This window comes from Panthera onca, chromosome D1 (assembly GCF_046562875.1).
Source record: "Panthera onca isolate mPanOnc1 chromosome D1, mPanOnc1 haplotype 2, whole genome shotgun sequence".
NCBI lineage: Eukaryota > Metazoa > Chordata > Mammalia > Carnivora > Felidae > Panthera > Panthera onca.
Genome location: NC_138348.1, coordinates 69,224,148 through 69,243,230, shown reverse-complemented (window position 1 = coordinate 69,243,230; position 19,083 = coordinate 69,224,148). Strand labels below are relative to the sequence as shown.

General features: G+C 45.1%; 1 protein-coding gene across 6 annotated transcripts in view; it reads left to right on the top strand.

The window, feature by feature from the left end:
* ME3 (malic enzyme 3) overlaps positions 1-19,083 on the top strand; it is a 184,531-nt gene that overhangs the window by 151,833 nt on the left and 13,615 nt on the right. For all 6 annotated transcript variants that reach the window (XM_060605418.3, XM_060605417.3, XM_060605419.3 and 3 more), the window contains one exon: positions 9,660-9,769. In XM_060605418.3, the coding sequence (XP_060461401.1) occupies positions 9,660-9,769 (110 nt within the window). The remainder of the gene's footprint in view (positions 1-9,659; positions 9,770-19,083) is intronic.

Below are 19,083 nucleotides of genomic sequence, written 5' to 3'. Positions count from 1 at the left end.
GAGGATAGATTGGGGGAAGGGGAATAAACCTGGAGGGAGTGAGATTAGTTATTATAGGATCCATGCCAGAAGAGACAATTGAAGTAATCCCAGGGAGAGATGACCTTGCTCTGAATTCACCCAGCCCTACCTGGTACAGAGTTCTTTGTGTGGAGACTTGTGTCTGTCAGCATGGTCTCTGCCACACATAGGTGGGGAGGGTGGGACACAGGGTAAGGTCTCTAGTCAGATAAGTGTAAAAAATGCTGGGTTAAACAGGTGTCTCAATGCAGGATTTTTCAGAGCCTTCAACATACACTGCATTATACTATATGTAACATTCAGAGTTTCTCAAACATATTTAGCCACAGAAACTTTCTGAGAACCTCTCAAGAGACTAGAGTTTAATGGAATATATAAATTTTTTAAAAAGACCAAGAGCTTTCATAATTCTGTTAGCTGTAGTTCCTGGAAGGAAAAAATAAATCAAAGACATAGCTTTCCACTAGGTGACAGCTAATGTGCTCACTGAGCACACTGCTGTGAGAATGTTGTATGTGTGGGTTTGTTGGGTGAGCAGAGAGGGCTCCCCTGGAAATATGTATGTTGCTTTTGGTCATTTGGTTTGGAGACAGGCTGAGCAAATTCACCTGCTCCTCTCAGGTCCCTTGTGTTTATTCAGGCCTGAAAGAGGTTAGACCCAGGTATTTGAAAGAATGACAGGTCCTGACCTCCGGAACAGAGAAACCAGGTATACAGAGCCAGGAATGTTCTCCTCTCACCACATCCCTCACACAACATTCCATCAGCTTGCTGGGGGGATGGACAGAGCATCCACCTCAGAATCTCCTTATCCTGGGGTGGCTGCATCCCAGATGGCAAGTACCTGGTTCCGTCAGTCTTGGCCTGGGTCTCGTCCACTGTCATACAAAGCTCACTAGGGTTCCCAGAGACAGGTTGCCATTTTCACGCTTCCACTTGCCTGAGCACTGGGGGGTGGAATTGAACAGCCATCCATCATCTTTGGGACTTTAAGTGAACCCTGGCCTTGGAATGCCTTCCCTGGCAGCTCCAAGGCCATTTCCCAGCTGAGTCCCTAAGGTGGAAAAGTCTGGGCAGCTCCGTGTGTGGCTTGGGGAGGTGCCTCTTTCTCCATTGCAGGAATTCTCCCCTGGAGAGGCATCAGATATTCCTCAGCCCCTGCCAGGGCTTCAGGGTGAAGAGTTCAAAAGTGCAGAAGGGGACAGACCAGCAGGAGCCTCCCCGGTGAGGGGCATCTTCCAGCAGGAAGAAAGGTCAGCAAGAGGCTGCCAGCCCTAAAATCAGAAAGCTGCCCAGCCCCCTGAATAGTGTGCCTGAATAGGTACCCTTCTTAGGGTTCTTCTGCTCCAGCCACACTACCTGGAGGGTACCTGCCTCAGCCCTGTTCATTTAGCTGGTTCATTTAGCTGTGTCTCAGCTCAAAACAGACTCTGAAAGACTCACTCTTCAGCTTTTCCTGACACATGTTGCTCTTCCTGAGAATGGTCAAACCTCCCTACTCTAGACTTCTAGAAAAATCTGAGTGAAGCTCATAGTGTTTCTACCCCAACTGTCCATTAAGTAGCTCATGCTACAGCTCCACCACTCAGAGCAGGAAACTGAGACCCAGAGAGAGAGACTCACCCAAGATGCAGAGCTTCTGTCGGAGACAGAGAGAGAACATGGTTTTCCTGTTACCCAGTTGAGTGTTTTCTTACCACACGGCCCCGTCTTTCTCAATAGAGAAAGAAATCCAACATTATTATCTATTTAGTTGTATCTTTTACAAAATCACACTGCTGTTAAGGTTGAGTTAAAGGCATCATATTGCTATGAAGATAAGTTCTAGAGTCAGATAGAGCTGGATTCAGATTCCAGCTCCACCAGTTTGCACCTGCAGTAGAGTTTATAACCCCTGGGCAAATAACTTCACATCTGTAGCTCAGGATTCCTTCTCTGAAACAGCACCTACTTCATTAAGTCATACGAAAATTAATTGAGATAATGTATGGTAAATAGCTCAGCGTGATGCCCAGAGGGGAATAAGCACTCAATAAACTTTAGCTCTTTGTGTTACTGTTGTTAGTAGTAGCGCATTTTAAGTAATATGTAAGGCAATTACAATTAACATTTAAATTGGTGTTTTGGTCCATTACCTGTATTTGAACGTATATGGATGAAATGAGAACAAATTTTTTTCACCTAGACCATTTAAATTTTCACTTTGAAATTTTGTGTTTATTCTTAAGGGATTTTAATTAGATTAACAAGTTAGCAGGCAAACTAAATCTCTACCAACTCTTTCATATATCCACCCCTTCCTAAACATTTATTGAACAACTCAAGTATCACCTTTTCATAGGTGCTCAGTGATGCTTTGGGATGGGTGAATGGACAGATGGATGGATGGATGGATGGATGGATGGATGGATGGATGATGTTGAGAACAACTGAAGTAGCCACCTTTGATTCACACCAGCCAGTGGTTGGGTTTTATGAAAAGCCATGAGGGACTGAGAGACTGGAAGAAAATGGTTAAGGGCCCAAAGGTCTCAATGGAGACAAAGAACAGGTGCAAGGTGCAGTAGGAATGAGGAAGGCAAAGGACAGGCTGTCAGAAACCAATATAGACAGTATGACATTCTGGAGTAGGAGTGGTTCCTGGTGAAGAAAGGTCCAAGGAGTAGCCATGTGGATGGGTATCTGAGGTGGACAGGAGTTCTGGAGGTCCTTAAATCCAAGGAGGTCTGGGAACTAAGTCTAGGTTATCAGATGGACAATTCACATAGCACACTGCACATTTTGTGCAATTCCAAGTTAGGATTAAAGTGACCTGAATTAATGAAATTTTACTCTATTTCACCAAATTGCTCACTGGGGATGTTCCCTTATGTAAAACTGAATGTAGGAAGGGGCCAAGATGGTGTAGTAAGAGGACTCTAAGCTCTCCTCATCCTGTGGATACAACTAGAAAACACTCGTGTCAGTGCAAATAACCCAGAAAAGGACCTGAAGACTAGAAGAACAAACTCCGCAACTAAAGTTAGAGAAGAGGCCACTTCGAAGACAGTAGGAAGGGTGGACACCCAGTGGGGATCTAAATGGACCAAGGCCACCCATGGACAGAGGGAGCTTTGAAGAGGGAGAGAAACAGACTACCACACCAAGGAGCTAGCACAGGGAAAACAAATCCCCAAAACATTTGGCTTTGAAAGTGAGAGGGGCCAAATTTCATATAGCAAGACTTAAAACTTGGAGTTTTAAAAATCAGAAGGCTCAGCTCTCCAAGAGCCCAAAGGGCAATAGGAAGCTGAGTCCCTGCACTTAGAAAGAATCTCTACAAACAGCCCCCATAGAAGCAGCAGTCTGAAAACGCCTGGGGTAAGGTAAACATGAGGGAATTTTTTTTTTTACACATCTCAGAGCAGGTCTTGGAGGGGCAGGTCTCCCAGAGGGACTTCCAGGAACAAAGGAGCTAACCAGCTCCATCTCCCTTCCCCACCCCCTAGCATAAACATATAACCATCTATGGGAACCAGCACAGTGGCAACATTCACTACCTAACTTGTGTATGCCAAGCCCCACTCCCCCTCACTATGGCAGATCTACCCTTCCCAGTCACCCTTGCCTCAGTCCAGGCACTGCAGTCCCCCTCCCCCAGAATACCTGCACAAATCTTGCCAACACCATTTCTCTGGACTTGGGCTTTTGCAGGGCCTCTGTCCCTATGGTGATGGCTGTAGGCTCTGTGGAAGCCCAAGGCTCACATTGTTAAAACTGCACACCACACCCTGAAGCCCTGGTCCCAGCAGTGGCCCCACCTTATTAAAACTGCATGCCCCACCTGGGCCAGGGACCAAACTCTGCCTACAATAGTCAGAGCCTCTGCAGATGACTGATGGAAAAAAGGCAGTCAGGACTCAACAGCAGGGCACACACAACACACACAGGAGACAACCCTGAAGCACCAGGTTCTGATGAACAGAGGACACTGCACTGCATGGCACTAAAGGACCTCTTCTTCATAAAGCTATTACTTTCATAGAGCAGAAGATGTAGCTGACTTTTTCTAATACACAGGAAACAGAGGAATATGGCCCAAATAAAAGAACAGGACAAAACCACAGCAAGACACCCAAGCAAAATAGATAAGATGCCTGATAGAGAATTTAAAGTAATGATTAGAAAGATACTCACTGGACTTGAGAAAAGAGTGGAGGACCTCATGAAACCCTTAACAAAAAAAAAGAAAACATAAAAAAGAACCAGAGATGAAGAGCACAATAGGTGAAATTAAAAATACACTAGAAGGAATAAAATGGCAGGCTACAGGAAGCAGAGGAACATATTAGTAACCTGGAGGACAGAGTAAGGGAAAGTAATCAAAACGAGAAAATGAGAGAAAAAAATTATGCAAAATGAGAATAGACTTAGGGAACTCAGAAACTCCTTTAAGCATGATAGCATTTACATTATAGGGATTCCAGAAGAAGAAAAGAGAGAAAGTAAAGATGGGGGGAAGGGGGCTGGCTGGCTCAGTTGGAAGAGCATGCAACTCTTGACTTCAGGATTGAGAGTTCAAGCCCCATATTGGGTATAGAGATTACTAAAAAATAAATAAATAAAATTTAAAAAGAGAGAAAAGGGGGCAGAAAATTTACTTGAGGAAATAATAACTGAAAACTTTCCTATCTGGGTAAGGAAATCGATATCCAGATCCAGGAAACACAAAGATTCCCCCAGCAAAATCAACCCAAGGAGGTCTACACCAAGACGCATAGTAATTAAAATGGCAAAAAGTAGCAATAACAACAACAACGAAAAATTTAAAGCAGCAAGAGGAAAGACAGGTACATAAAAAGGAAACCCCATAAGGCTATCAGGAGGTTTTTAAGCAGAAATTTTCCAAGCCAGAAGGGAGTGGCATGGTATATTGAAAGTGTGGAAAGGGAAAAATCTGCAGCCAAGAATATTCTATCCAGCAAGGCTATCATTCAGAATAGAAGGAGAGATAAAGAGTTTCCAATACAAGCAAAAGCTAAAGGAGTTCATGACCACTAAACCAGCCCTTCAAAAAATGTTAAAGGGGACTCTTTGCATGGAAAGGAAAGACAGTAAGTAAGAGTTAAAAAAAAAAAAAAAAAAGGAAGCACAAAAGCAGTAAAAACAAGTGTATCTGTAAAAATCAGTCAAGAGACTCACAAAATAAAAGAGTATGATACCATATATCAGAAATGTGGTGGGGAAAGGAGTAAAGAATAGGCTCAAACTTAAGCTACCATCAACTTAAAATAGACTGCTATATATAGAAGATGTTTGTACAAACCTAGTGGTAACCATGGATTAAAATCAGTAATAGATATGCAAAGAGGTGAAAGACCTGTACTCTGAAAACTATAAAATTGATGAAAGAAATTGAAGACAACACAAAGAAATGGAAAGACATTCTATGTTCATGCCCTGGAAGAACAAATATTATTAAAATAGCTACACTACCTAAAACATCTACAGATTTAATAAAATCCCTAACAAAATACCAACAGCATATTCATTTTTCAAAGAGTTAGAAAAAACAATCCTAAAATTTGTATGGAACCACACAAGACCCCAAATAGCCAAAGACATTTTGAAAAAGAAAAACAAAACTGGAGGCCTCACCATTCTAGACTTTAAGTTATATTACAAAACTGTAGTAATCAAAACAGTATGGTACTGGCAAAACATAGGCACATAGATCAACAGAATAGAAAGACCAGAAATAAACCCATAGTTAAATGTTCAGTTAATCTTCAATAAAGGAAGCAAGAATAAGCAAAGAGAAAAAGACAGTCTCTTTAGCAAATGGTGTTGGAAAAACTGGAAGGCAACATGCAAAAGAATGAAATTGGACCACTTTCTTATACCTACACACAAATAAACTCAAAATGCATTAGGGACCTAAATGTGAGACCTGAAACCATAAAAATCCTAAAAGAGAATATAAGCAGTAATTTCTTTGACATCAGCCGAAACAACCTCTTTCTAGATATGTGTCCTGAGGCAAGGGAAAGAAAAGCAAAAAATGAACTATTGGGACTATATCAAAATAAAAGTCTTCTGCATAGCAAAAGAAATAACCAACAAAACTAAAAGACAACCTACAGAATAGGAGAAGATACTTGTAAATGACATGTCTGATAAAGGGTTAGCATGCTAAATGTGTAAAGAACTTATACAACTCAACACCCAAAAACCTAAAGAATCCAAGTAAAAAAAGAAAATGGGCAAAAGGCATGAGCAGACATTTCTCCAAAGAAGACATACATATGGCCAACAGATAATGAAAAGATGCTCAACATTACTGATCATCAGGGAAATGCAAACCAAAATCACATTGAGATATCATGTCACATCTATCAGAATTGTTAAGATCAAAAATTCAAGAAACAACAAGTATTGACAAGAATGTGGGGAAAAAGGAACCCTCGTATGCTGTTGGTGGGAATGCAAACTGGTGCAGCCACTGTGGAAGACAGTTTGGAGGGTCCTCAAAAAACTAAAAATAGAACTACCCTATGATCTTATAATCACACTACTGTGTATTTACACAAAGAATACAAGAAAACACTAATTCAAAGGGATATATGCACCCCTGTACTTGTTGCAGTGTTATTTATAATAGCCCAAACCATGGAAGCAGCCCAAGTGTCCGTCGATAGATGAATGAGTAAAAATGTAGTATATATACACAATACAGTATTACTCAGCCATAAAAAAGAAATCTTGCCATTTGCAACAACATGGATGGATCTAGAATATAATGCTAAGTGAAATAAGCCAGCTAGAGAAAGACAAATACCAAATGATTTCACTCCTGTGGAATTTAAGAAATGAAGCAAACAAAGGGGGGAGAAAAAAGACAAACCAAGAAACAGACTTAACTATAGAGAACAAACTGATGGTTATCCGAGGGAGGTGGGGGGGGGGGGGGATAGGTAAAACGGGTGAAGGGGATTAAGAGTGCATGTTTCACGATGAGCACTGGGTAATGTATAGAATTGGTGAATCACTATACTGTACGCCTGCAACTCCTATAACACTGTATGTTAACTACACTGGAATTAAAAAATAAGTAAAAAATAAAAAGTAAAATAAAACTTTACTCATAAAAAACTGAATTTAATATGAAAGAGTAGTAGTGCATTGAACAAAGGTATTTATAATTTTGCCTTATTTTTATCTCAGATTGGTATTGCTTAAAGGTCGTGTGTGTGTGTGTGTGTGTGTGTGTGTGTGTGTGTGTGTGTGTATGTGTGTGTAAGAGAGACAGAAAGAAAAAGAACGTGCATCGCATTGCTTTGTTATCTGACCTTTTCAGCATTTTAGCTCCAGGCCAGTCGTGGAGCAACACTGGGAGTCTTGTGAGGATTATATATAGCAAAATGTCACCAGCAACCAAAGACATTCTGTCCCCCTCCCAATCCAAATACTTGAAATTCACACCCTGGAAAAAAATTCACAGTAAATTTTGGGTCAGCAAGAATAGCACTGTATTTGTGCATAGGACGTTTTATTTTTCAGTTGTATTCACTGTAAAAGGAGAACGGGGCTGGATGGTGGGTTGGGAGATACAGAGAGCCCCCTTCCCCACCCCAAACAGCACTTGCTCTGTGAATGAATAGGAATTGTGGCCAAAATGACATGTGTGCTTAGCAATTTACAATTTCAGAATAACCCCAGCTTTTCATCCTCACAACAGCCCACTGAAGTTGGCCAGGCAGATATTACTGTGCCCATTGACAGATGAAAAACTGAGGCAGAATAAAGGAGTGAAGGGATAGATGTTAGACCATTCAGAGCCAGGTGAGGCCCACAAGCCTGCTGACCCATGCCCGGTACTCTTAGTACTGGACTATGGCAAGTCACAGCCTCTCCATTTCTGCCGCTATGACATGAACCCACCTCCAAGTCCCCCCACCAACAGCTTTAACTTGCTAAGGTTCTGGAAGGACCATGACAGGAGCAAATATTTACCTGCTGCTGGATTCCTACCATATAGGGTAAGCCAGGCACAAAATTATGAAGTTGAAATAGAAGTTTCTGGGCTATTTCAGGACTACTCACCCATCATAGACAACAGCCTCATTGGAAAGATGCCCCGGGTAGCACAGGAAGCCCACCAGGTATGCGCCCCACCCACATTTTCTAGCAGGGTCATAAATCTTTCTTTCCACAGCTGGTCCCACACTGGTCCTAAGCCTTTAGTTCACACCAGGTTGGGAGTGACAGACCCCTTCTCCCCATCTCATGCTTCAACACTCCTGGCTGGTCAATCAAGGCACTTTTTCTCAATGAACATGAACATAATTAAATATTCAACACAAATGGACCCATGAGATGAAATTTTTTTGTCTGTGCATTAGGTAATTTTTAATAATTTGTGTCATGCTTGTTTCCAAGAAAAGACACAATAGATCAAAACTATCAAAATGACGATCAAAAGCAAGAATGGAGTAAGGGGAAGGGTGTGTGCAGAAAGGCTGGCCTGATGCTGCCTTCAGCCCAAGAGCAGAAAACTGAACTCTCAGCTTTCTCACAATGTCAACAGGAAAAATGGGTTACAGATACAGCCATTTTGTAGGAAAGACAAACTTTCCCTGACCTTGAAATCTAGGAGTGAAATCTAGGAGTCAGTTGTAGCATAGTTTTTAAAAAGGCACATCAGGCGGCTTAATGGGCATTGTCTTCACCCACCCAGGCATTGTTTCTCAGAGTTCTCTAGACTGTGAGAATCCAAACAATCTGGGGTGCTTGATAAAGATGCAGATTCCTGTTCAGCATGGTGACCACAGTTCATGGTTCCTACTGAGTCGTATACTTGAAGTTTGCTACGAGAGTTTTCTTAGATGTCCACACCACACACACACACACACACACACACAACATGGTGTTGCTGTGAGGTGATGCATGTGTTAATTAGCTTGGTTGTGGTAATCATTTCATAATGTATATCACAGTATCCCACTGTACATCTAAAATATGTGATTTTTGTCAATTATGCCACAAGAAAGCCAGAGGAAAAAATATATATACATTCATGAACCCTGCCCCAAATTCACTAAGTGAGAATCTCAGGAGGATGGGCCTGGTGGTCTGTATTTTGAACAAGCTCACTAACTGATGTTCTATACCTGCACATTGGTTAGTGGAGGAACTCCAGGTCTCAAGACTCACCCAGAGAGATGTTTGAAGGCTTCAGAGGCTCTCCAGGCCCCCCAGGGGTTGGAAAGTCGAGGTCTCTTCATGCACTTGGGTGGGTAGTGAGCTTTCTGCTAGAATTTCAGATGGCCATAAGCCCCATCTCAGTCTTTCCATCACCCCTCAGGGTCTGCCATCCATAACTCATGGTAGCCACCAGCCTACATTAGAGACAAAAATATAGGCTCAGCTGACCCACCAAGCCTGGTGTTCCTACTCTCTCCCTTCCCCATCCTCATTCATAATGGAGAAAGCAGAGCCAGGGAGTCCAAGAGCCATCCAAGTGGCAAAAACCCCACTGAATGAGCCATGTCATCCCCCACCATCTGTCCTGTGCCTCCCCACTCCCAGGGCAGGTTGGGATCTGCCAGGGACTGGCCTTGGGGAGACAATCATGAGTTCTTTCCTTTCCCTTCCCACAGGTTTGGAATAAATTGCCTCATCCAGTTTGAAGACTTTGCCAATGCCAATGCCTTCCGCCTGCTCAACAAATACCGCAACAAGTATTGCATGTTCAATGATGACATCCAAGGTAAGTTTCCACCCCACCTGACAAAGCTACCAAGGACTCATGCCTTCTCACAGATTTCCCCTAGATGCCCAAGTGGGGGCACCTCCTAGCTAGTTTGCTGCCAGCAGCTGTGGAAGAAAGAGCATTAATGTTGGATTCAACTCCCACTTGGCTAAATTTAGTTCTGTGACTTTGAAAAAGTCCCTTAACTTTGCTAAGCCTCAGTTTCCTCATCTATAAAATGGATGTCATTACTGCTTCAAAGGAAAGTAAGAATTATGGGATTTAATACATGAAAGAAATACTAAACAGTGCTGTCATTTTCCAGCTGGTTGAACTTGGGCTAATCATATCTCTGAGCTGTAGTCTTATCATCTAGTCAATGTGGATGATAATAACTGCCTTGGGAGATTATTATGAAAATTTAAAGAGCTAATATATGAAAAGCACTAGCACAGAGGATTCATCGGACCAAAGCATCAATTACCCTAAAAATGTCCTTCCCCAGCCCCAATAGCTCGCTCTTGGATTTTCCAAATATTAGGTGCAGCTCTGTCAGAATCAGGACAGTCCCTTCTCTTAACTTGGCTAGAATGTGTGTTACTCAGAATGATAACTGTGAAAGGCATTGATGCCAGGGCCCCAGGGTGCTCCAAAAGCCAATGGGAAGCATTTTCTAGTTCAGGATCAACTTGGTTACCTGTTCTATGGACCAGAAGTATCTGAAGGCACTTGCTTCTTGCTGTGGAGATGCCAGTATGTGAAACTGGAAGGGAAGGGTTGGGTGGGGGGGGGGGGTCCCTCATATATCATCTCTCCTGATCCAGGCATTCTCAGTAAGAGCACTGGGAGCTATTCCTAATGTTTTGTAAAAGTCAACAGAAACACTGATGACATGTAGTTAGCATCTAATAGAGGGAGTTTGGCAAGCAGAATGTTTTAAAACCAAAGATGCATGTCAGGACAAGAACAAGTTGGTGAGGGACAGGTGTTGGTCCTTCCTTGGGAGTAAAAGATTGGCCAACCTTTCATTTTGCAGATGAGACCCAAAGAGGTCACAACTTCTCATCAAATGAGTTAGGGTTAAACCTAAGAGGGTTCAAACCCAGATAATAATAAGTAAGGTTTAGAGCTGAACATGTATTATACATCAGACACTGTTCTAAGCACTCTACACATTTAATCCTATGTGATCTTATTATCTCTGTTTTAAGAATGAAGAAACTGAGGCACAGAGAGTAAGTAGTTTATGCAGAAAGTAAGTATAGAGTTGAAATCTGGACCCTAAATTCTAAGTACATAATCACTCATCGTACTGTTCCTAGACCATGCACTATTACAGAACCAAATCTTTCTTCCTTTCCTGTGGCCCACATTAAGAGCTAAAGAAATGTGATGAATGGGGTGTGTTTTTGGATTGGGCATACATTTTTTAAGAGGCAGGATAGCACAGTTTAGCATATTTTTAGATAATTAAGATCAAAATATATGAGTTCAGCACTTGAAGAGTGGGTAGCCAGAGAGGGGAGACCCAGTAAGGGAGAGCTGACATATGGCAACCCCCCAGCCTGTCACCAGTCTGTCACCCTAGATGTATGGGCCTGGGATAGCCCAGTATTACCCAGAGAAGTGGGCACTCTGCACAGACAGGGCAGCACAGTCCAAGAGCAATGGTTGGTGGCAGGAAGCATTCCCTCCCTGCCCTCCTGCTGGTCACCTCACTGTCAGCCCCGCGGACAGGGGTGTGGCCACAGTCCTCAAGGAAACACCTGCTGGCTAGCCCCTGACCGGCTCCCCCGTCATGGCACTCACTCATGAGTCAGAGGCAGGACAGCCATCCCCCTGAGCCCACTGGGCTGCCAAGACCAGAAGGTGGGAGTGGAAAACAAGTCCATGTGGGCGGCACACCTGGTGCAGACTCCAGATGTACACACACACACACACACACACACACACACACAGTCATGTGTGTACATCCTCATAAACATGGGGACACATCTGGACCCTGCAATCCACCTGCCTCCACTACCCCCCGCTGCTGCCAGAAAGCACCTCTAAGATGAAACTATGGCCGTCAACCCCCTCTTCATGAGCAAGTTCACACTGCCCCACTGCAAGTATCAGGCCTCGAGGATCTGCCTCTTTGGGCCCCACTCCACCCCCACCAATCTCTCTGTCCTCTGACCCACTGTTATGTTTACTCCTCTAACCCCTTTCCTTGTCAGTTCTCTCTGCGTGTGAAAGTTCTGCCCCTTAGTCACTCATATGTACCTTTCAAGACTCAGCTTAAGGGTCTCCTGTCCCAGGGAAGGACTCACAGCAGCCTTTGCTCCCCGAGTCTGATTCAGGTGCCCACCAGGTGCTCCCACAGTCACCTGTGCTCCCCTGTCAGTTCTCTTATCACACTGTACCCCAAATGTCCACGTGGAGTTGTCTGTCTCCCCAGGAGACAATAAGCTTCCAGAGGCAGAAACTATGTCATCTATTCTCATTCCCCAGTTCCCAGCACAGTGCCTGGCACATTCTAGATGCTTCATAAGTATTTGGAGAGTGAATGAATGAATGAAGTCTACACACACAAATTGACATTCTCATAAGCATACCCGCCAATTCCCGTGGGCATGTCTACCTTGGACACCTGCCCCTGCAGCCTCTCTTGTCCAGGTCATCATACATGTACTTACACAGTAGTGCCCCCCACATGTGCTCACATTCAGATGGATTTACATCGTCGTGTGTACACATGTAGCATTTTTAATTTAGTCAATTCATTGTTAAATTCATTGGTTTTGATTTCCTGTTTATAGCCAGTCCCAGCAGAGTCTATTTCGCTCCCAGGCAAAGCTGGATGGAATAGTTTTCTGGGTCCCACAGCAGACAGCAGAGGACTTTCCCATTCTTTTCTCAGCAATTAAAAACTAAAATCATGCATCTGAAATGTGTGATGAGAGCTAGCGAATAGTATCATAATGTCAGGAGCCCTGTAATATCAAGTCTTTGATAGGACAGGCTGACTGTTAGGTAGGAGCATGTAAGTAATAACAGTAAAGAGGTGGGGGTGGAGGCACACCACCCAGATCTTCCTTCGAGAAAAGACTTGATGCCCAACTACTGGCAGGGCTGTCAGCTGCCTCGGGCAGAGTCCCAGCTCCAGAGCTGCCTCACCCACGGTCCTGCCCTGCCAGGGATGTCCTCACCCCGTGATGAGGGAATATAAAAGCCCAACCATTTTGGCCCAATGCAGGACAAGTCTGAGGGGACATTGAACTCCAGAGCTCCCCCACAGGGTTGGCTGAGGCTTTGAGGACTGCATCACAGCCCAGCTTCTCCTCTGCTCCCTCCTGCTTTCCCCCTGCCCCACCCCTTTCCCTCTCGCTTCCATAGGTGCCAATCCCAAGGGCACTTCTTGGTAACATCCTGAACACTCTACATGTCTCAGAATGTGCTTCCCAGGGAGCCCAAGCTGTGCCAAATAATATTTTGCATGCACAGAGAACTTTAGGTGTGAGCTATTTTTTAATCCATACTGCCTTGTAACTTCCTGGCAACAGCCCCCCACCCCCTCAGGGAGGGCAGACATTGCTGTCCCCTGTCACTGGTAAGGAAACTGGAGTTCAAGCATTAACTTTTGCTCCAGGTCACATAGCCAGACAGACACAAAGTGGGACTAGAACCTAGTTGTTTCTGACTCACAGTTCTCCACTCTCTCTCCATGACATCAGGCTGCCTATTCCCCTGTGTGGGTGAGGCGGTGCAACGAGTCTTCTTGCTAAGGATTAAATTCCAGATCCCACATAAGTGGGGATATCACTAGTCTTCAGAAGCCTGCTGCTCCCATCTTTCCCATCCCCTCCTCCAACTCCCCTGGTTTACAGACCAAAGAGGAGATCCAGAGAGGGGAAGGGGCTTGACCACACCATCAGCTGGTTACTGATGAGTCCAGGACCAGAAGCCTATGATGTGTGTTCTCAGTGCTAAGTGGGCAATTAGGACATTGGTGAGCAATTCCAGGACTCAGGGGGAAACATGGAAGATGAAGCTCATGCTTAATCTTTAACTCCAAATACAAAGTTAAGAGAAATGAAACATAAAACTATATAGCCATGCTCAAAAATAGAAAAAGGAACACCGTATGCAGAATTGAAAAGGGTTGAGAGGGAGGGAGGGCAGAAGGGAGGGATGACCGTGGCAAACAGACCCCAAAAACAAGTTATATGTGGTTGCTGGGAACAGACCCAACGCACCCCAGCAGGACTCGTCATTGGAATCTACCTGAAACCCCACATATGGGAGGGGCTAGAGCCAGTCTGCCACATGAAAATGACACTGGGGCCATGCTGCCGGCTCCGAATACTGGCCCAGCATCACATCCTTGGTGGAACAAGGAAGTTGGGACTGAGGGCTTGAGGATCACAGCAGACAGCTCCAAGAGGGCAGGGCCATGCCTGGAGCTGAGCAGGAGCTCCAGCACATAATTTGAACTGTCTCCCAGCCAGTCCGGCTGTACCACACACCTGGGACTCACCCCACAGGGCTGACTACACGGTGGGGCCTCTGGAAACCCAGTGCTGGAAGGGTGAAGCGCTCCCCAGGACTGCTGACGGTCTCCTCTGTGCCCACCCCAGCTGGCTCACAGAGAGCCTCAGCCGCCCCAGGCTGGTCCTCGGTGAGCAGGGCTGCTCGTGTGCTGACATACTGCTGGAAGTCTTTTCGGGAGACTGTGGAAAAGACAGAGGCTCAGGTGACTTGTTTCAACTGGGACCAGAGAAGCCTCCCTGCTCTTAGGGGAGGAGGGAACTGGAAGGGGGACAGCAATAGGAATGATCATGCTGGAGGACAGGCCAGCTGCCTTCTTCCACAGAAGCCAGATCCAGGATGCTGCTGGCCTAGTGACCATGGACCTCTGGCCCCCACTGCTAGCTCCTCACACAGTGTGGCTCGGGTGTGAAAGTCTAGCTGGCGTGTCCAGTCCACAGCATCCTCCTACCCCACTGGCCTGCCCTGGACCTTCACTACTCCCGAGTCCTACCACATACCTGGGGCCAGATGGCCTGTCAGGGTGCCCTGTGGCATGTCAGGCCATCATCACCCCCTCACACTTTCAAATTTTAATTTGTGAGTCTGAGTGCTTAATAGTCAGACCTTGTATTGAGACAAGCCTAGGTCTGAATCCCCATTTTTCTCCCTTTGGCTTTGGCCACTTGACTTAAATCCTCACAGCCTTCTTTATCTGCAAAATGGACATCATAGTATTAACAGCCCGAAATGATAATCGTCAGTATGTACAGAATGACCAAGATGGTTTTAAAAGGCCAGCATCTATTCTAGTTGGCTGGACTTTACACCGACTTTACACCAGAATTACCCCAGTTTATGGCACCAGGTCATTATAAGGACAGGAGTCATGTATAGGCAGGGACAGGCACGTAACAGTACTTAGTTCTGGTACCTAGTACAAATACCTCTGGTACATAGTATGCTCCTGGCACATAAGTATGAGAGGGAGGGAAGAAGGGTTGATACCCAGGATAGAGGCGCTTTGGTGGAGGTGAGGAAAGAGATGGGTGTGAGCACAGATCTGGGCAAGCCTGAGAAGGAGGCAGGACGTTTATCCACCTTCCACATATACCCTATTCTTCCAACCCATTGAACTCCTCAGGGTTCTATGAATTTTCTGCCAACTCTGTGATTTTGAATGTGCTGATCCCTTTGCCTAGAATTCTCTTCTGCTCTTGGCTGACTTCTGTGTGGCCTTAAAGTCTCAGGCTTCACCTCCTCCAAGGTACCACACCTAGGGCCAAGCTTGTCCCACTGGTGTCTGGCTGATCCCACCTTTCTCCAGAGCTCAGGCGTCACCCACTTTGCAGAACGCTTCTAAGTTCCCCAGAGCTAAGTTTGTCATGATACCAAAGGGGCAGATGGGAAGGAGTGACCAAGCTCTGAAGACTTTGTCCAGCTGATCTGTCCTGTTTACCAGATACCAGGAGTTATTTCCGGCTCTTGGGGGTCTGCTGCCCTCTTTCCTACACCACGGCCACACACATGGAACAGTACTTCCTGGCCTTTCTGTTCTCTTTCCCTCACAGTGAGGCCTCCCCTGGCCTTTTCAACCTTCTCTCTCCACAGCCTTCCTTTTCATGAAGCCCTGTGTTCTGTGCCTGCTCTTCACTTACAGGGCCGTCTCTAGCCCTGAGATTCCCATGGGTCTCTTACATCTGATCCTGGCTCCTCTGTGACCTCCCATTAGCCTGCTGCATCAGGTAAAAGCCCAGGGAAGCAAAAAGCTGGTAATTACTCTTTCTGGTTCCTCCCAGAGTGTGTCTGAATAGATCTAACCCATCTTCTGCATGGGCCAGGAACTGCCTTCTAGAGGGTCCAGCAGTTTCAGAAAATTCTCCTCATGACACAGAAATAGGACTGAAGTTGTTTAGAAGGCCTTTGCTTGGTATCATTAAGGGAACTTGAATTTTTCTGAACATATAAGCTGTTAACTACCTACAGACAGACTGTTCTATTTATCCTTATATCTGCAAGGCCAGGTGCAGTGAAGGCCCAGAAACAGGCCCCCAGACACACTAATGAACAAGTGAGTGACGGTAGCCAGCTGCTTTGGGAAGGTAATTATGCAGATCCTGGAAGCAGGCCTGGCCTTGCAGTGGACAAAACCCAGTCCCCCAGGGCCCTAGGCCTCCAAAGCCACTTTGAGCAGACCCTGACCAAGTGTAACTCCCTGCCCTTCTCCCTGTCTGGGACAGCAGTCTCACCTCACCTACAAAATGGCTAATTCTTTCCCTTTTCTCCAGTAATCTGTTGTTCACCATGGAAGTTCCCTATCACTTCGTCAAATGTGACTATTAAAAACAGAATAGAAATTACATTTTCAGCTCATCCTTTTGTGCATTTCCTGAATGGACAACCTCTGATCCTCAGTTTGCAGGAAGTGTAATTATGGAAGCTCCCTCTAAAGAGGAAAACTTGTTTTTCTTTCATTGTGAATGGGAAACAGCCAGTCACACTTTAGGTGGCCCGTGGCATTTATGGGCACAAGCCATGTTCAACAACATCTCTGCACCCCTGGGTTTCTTCAGGTGGTTACCTTCAGAAAGCTAAACAGCTTCCTTCCTCTCCACTTTTAATTCCCTAACACGTTACCCAAGAGCTGCCCCAAATGAAAGTTAATGATGGAGATAACTGTATTTGGCCAACTTTATAATATGGGGCTCAAGAACTGCTGTTCTTCCTCTTGAGTTCCGGTCTATAATCAGGGTAACTTGCCACTTCACAGGGTAACTTGCCTCAGAGGAAGGTTCCAGAAAGGAGAGCATGAAGAAGTAGCCAGAGAGGTAGCCGATGAGTGTGGGGCTCCAGGAGCCAAGTGCAGAAGGAGTTTCCCAAGGGAAAATAAGCAGTTAGTATACAATGCTGCTGAGAGGTCAAGGAAGAAGTGACTAAGGACTGACAACCGAATGTGGCAAGATGGTGGCACAGGTGACCTTGTCAAGAGGTGGGGACAGTTGCTTGACTTGACTGGGTTTCAGGGAGACTGAGAAAAAAGGAAACAGAGGCAATAAGTATACACAGCTCTTCCAAATAAGAACTAGGGTAGGACTATAGAGAGTCAAGAGGAAGCCTTTTTAAAGATGGGAGCTTGATGACATGTTTGTGTGCTGATGGCAGTGATCTGGTAGAGGAGAAAATGATGCAGAAAAAAGGAGAGAAAATTACAAAGGAGAGCAGGCAAAAATAATGGGACCTGACACACACCTGAGGGTGGCTTTAGCTAGGAGCAGGGACAGTTCATTAGTGGTAACGGGAGGAAACACAAAGCAAATGGATATGGAGGAAAAGGGTTTACAGACTTGGTGGTAAGAGGATTCAGAAGTTCTCTTCTGACTGTTGCTGTTCCCTTTGAACCTCACTTTCCACTTCTGAGATGGGGAGAAAACGGAGCTCATAGTACTTGTTTCGTAGTTATTTTGTGAAGATTAAATGAGCAAATGCAGGTAAGCACATACATAGCACAGAGTCAAGGTCACAGTGAGAGGGATCAATAAATGTCAGTTGCCTTTCTCTCCTCTCATCGAAATGTTCCCTTCTTTCCTATCAGATTTCCCATTGTTTTGTGTTCTCCACCCCTGCCAGAGCCATTGACATCCACTGCCTAATTCACTTCTTTCTACCTCCACCACCCCTCAGTTCTCCCTCAAGGAGAGCTCATAATGCCCCACCTGTTGCCTACAAGTCCAGACTCAGGAGAGGCTGGCTGAGCTTCATGGGCCACAAAGGGGTGGAAGCAGCACTGCAGGTATCCCTGCTCTGCTTCCAACTGATTGACTGAAAGGGGTCCCAGTTTCCTCACCTGTGTGCTTGGGGTAGGTCATGCTCTCCAGTCCCCATCCAGCACTGGATTTCTGCAGGTAAGCCCAGATATTCAGCTTGCAGGTTCTAACCACAATAGATCCCTGGCATCAGAGAAGGTAAAGAGCCATCAAGCACGGTGTCTTCTCTGATGGAATATCTTTGGCGCCATCTGGTGGCACATGTTTTGCACATCTCCTTGCCGGAGGCAGATGTCCCAAAATAGAATCAGATGAGCAGAAGACTCCCTCTCTATCCAGTGGAAGGAAACTAGTACTTCAGCTAGAGAAGTCGTCTAGTTCAGTGCATCGCAGACTTAAATGGCCATATAAGTCATCTGAAGACCTTTTGAAATACAGGCTCTGACTCAGTAGAACTAAAATGAAAACAGCTCTTGGGGGCCAGAGAGTAGGATGGGTGGAGTTGTTTCCAGAAAGAGAAATGGGGACTAGCTGACACAATAAGTAGACTTCAAGAAAATAAGAGACCAAGGTATTTAGGAATTTAGAGGAGCACCATACCATGCAATTCTCACTACCTATGTAAATGATTTCAGTAATTAAATTGCTTTTTGATGCTTTCTTGGCTATCAGTTTGGTGTTCCTTTTGGATGCAGTACAGTGCTGAGCCTGGCCATGACATAGCCCAGCTTTATTCAGGTTAGATAAAAAGTAGATCTGGGAAAAGAGGGAAAGGTTCATGATGCCTGGCTGGGAAAAGCAGAGGATATCTGGCAGAGGAGATCATTTGAGCTGAGTCTTAAGGAAGAAATAACAACCCAGAACGTTCTAAGCTGGTAAACAGCATGGGCAAAACATAGAAGTGTAAAAAGACGTGACCTGTCAGGGAATGATCAGTAGTGCGCCTGGGACACAGAGTATGTGGGGAGGCATGAAGCTGCAAAGGTAGGTTGATGCCGACAGTATACTTAACTATAACTATGCTTCATAAATAACTGAATGCAATTAACCCTAAAC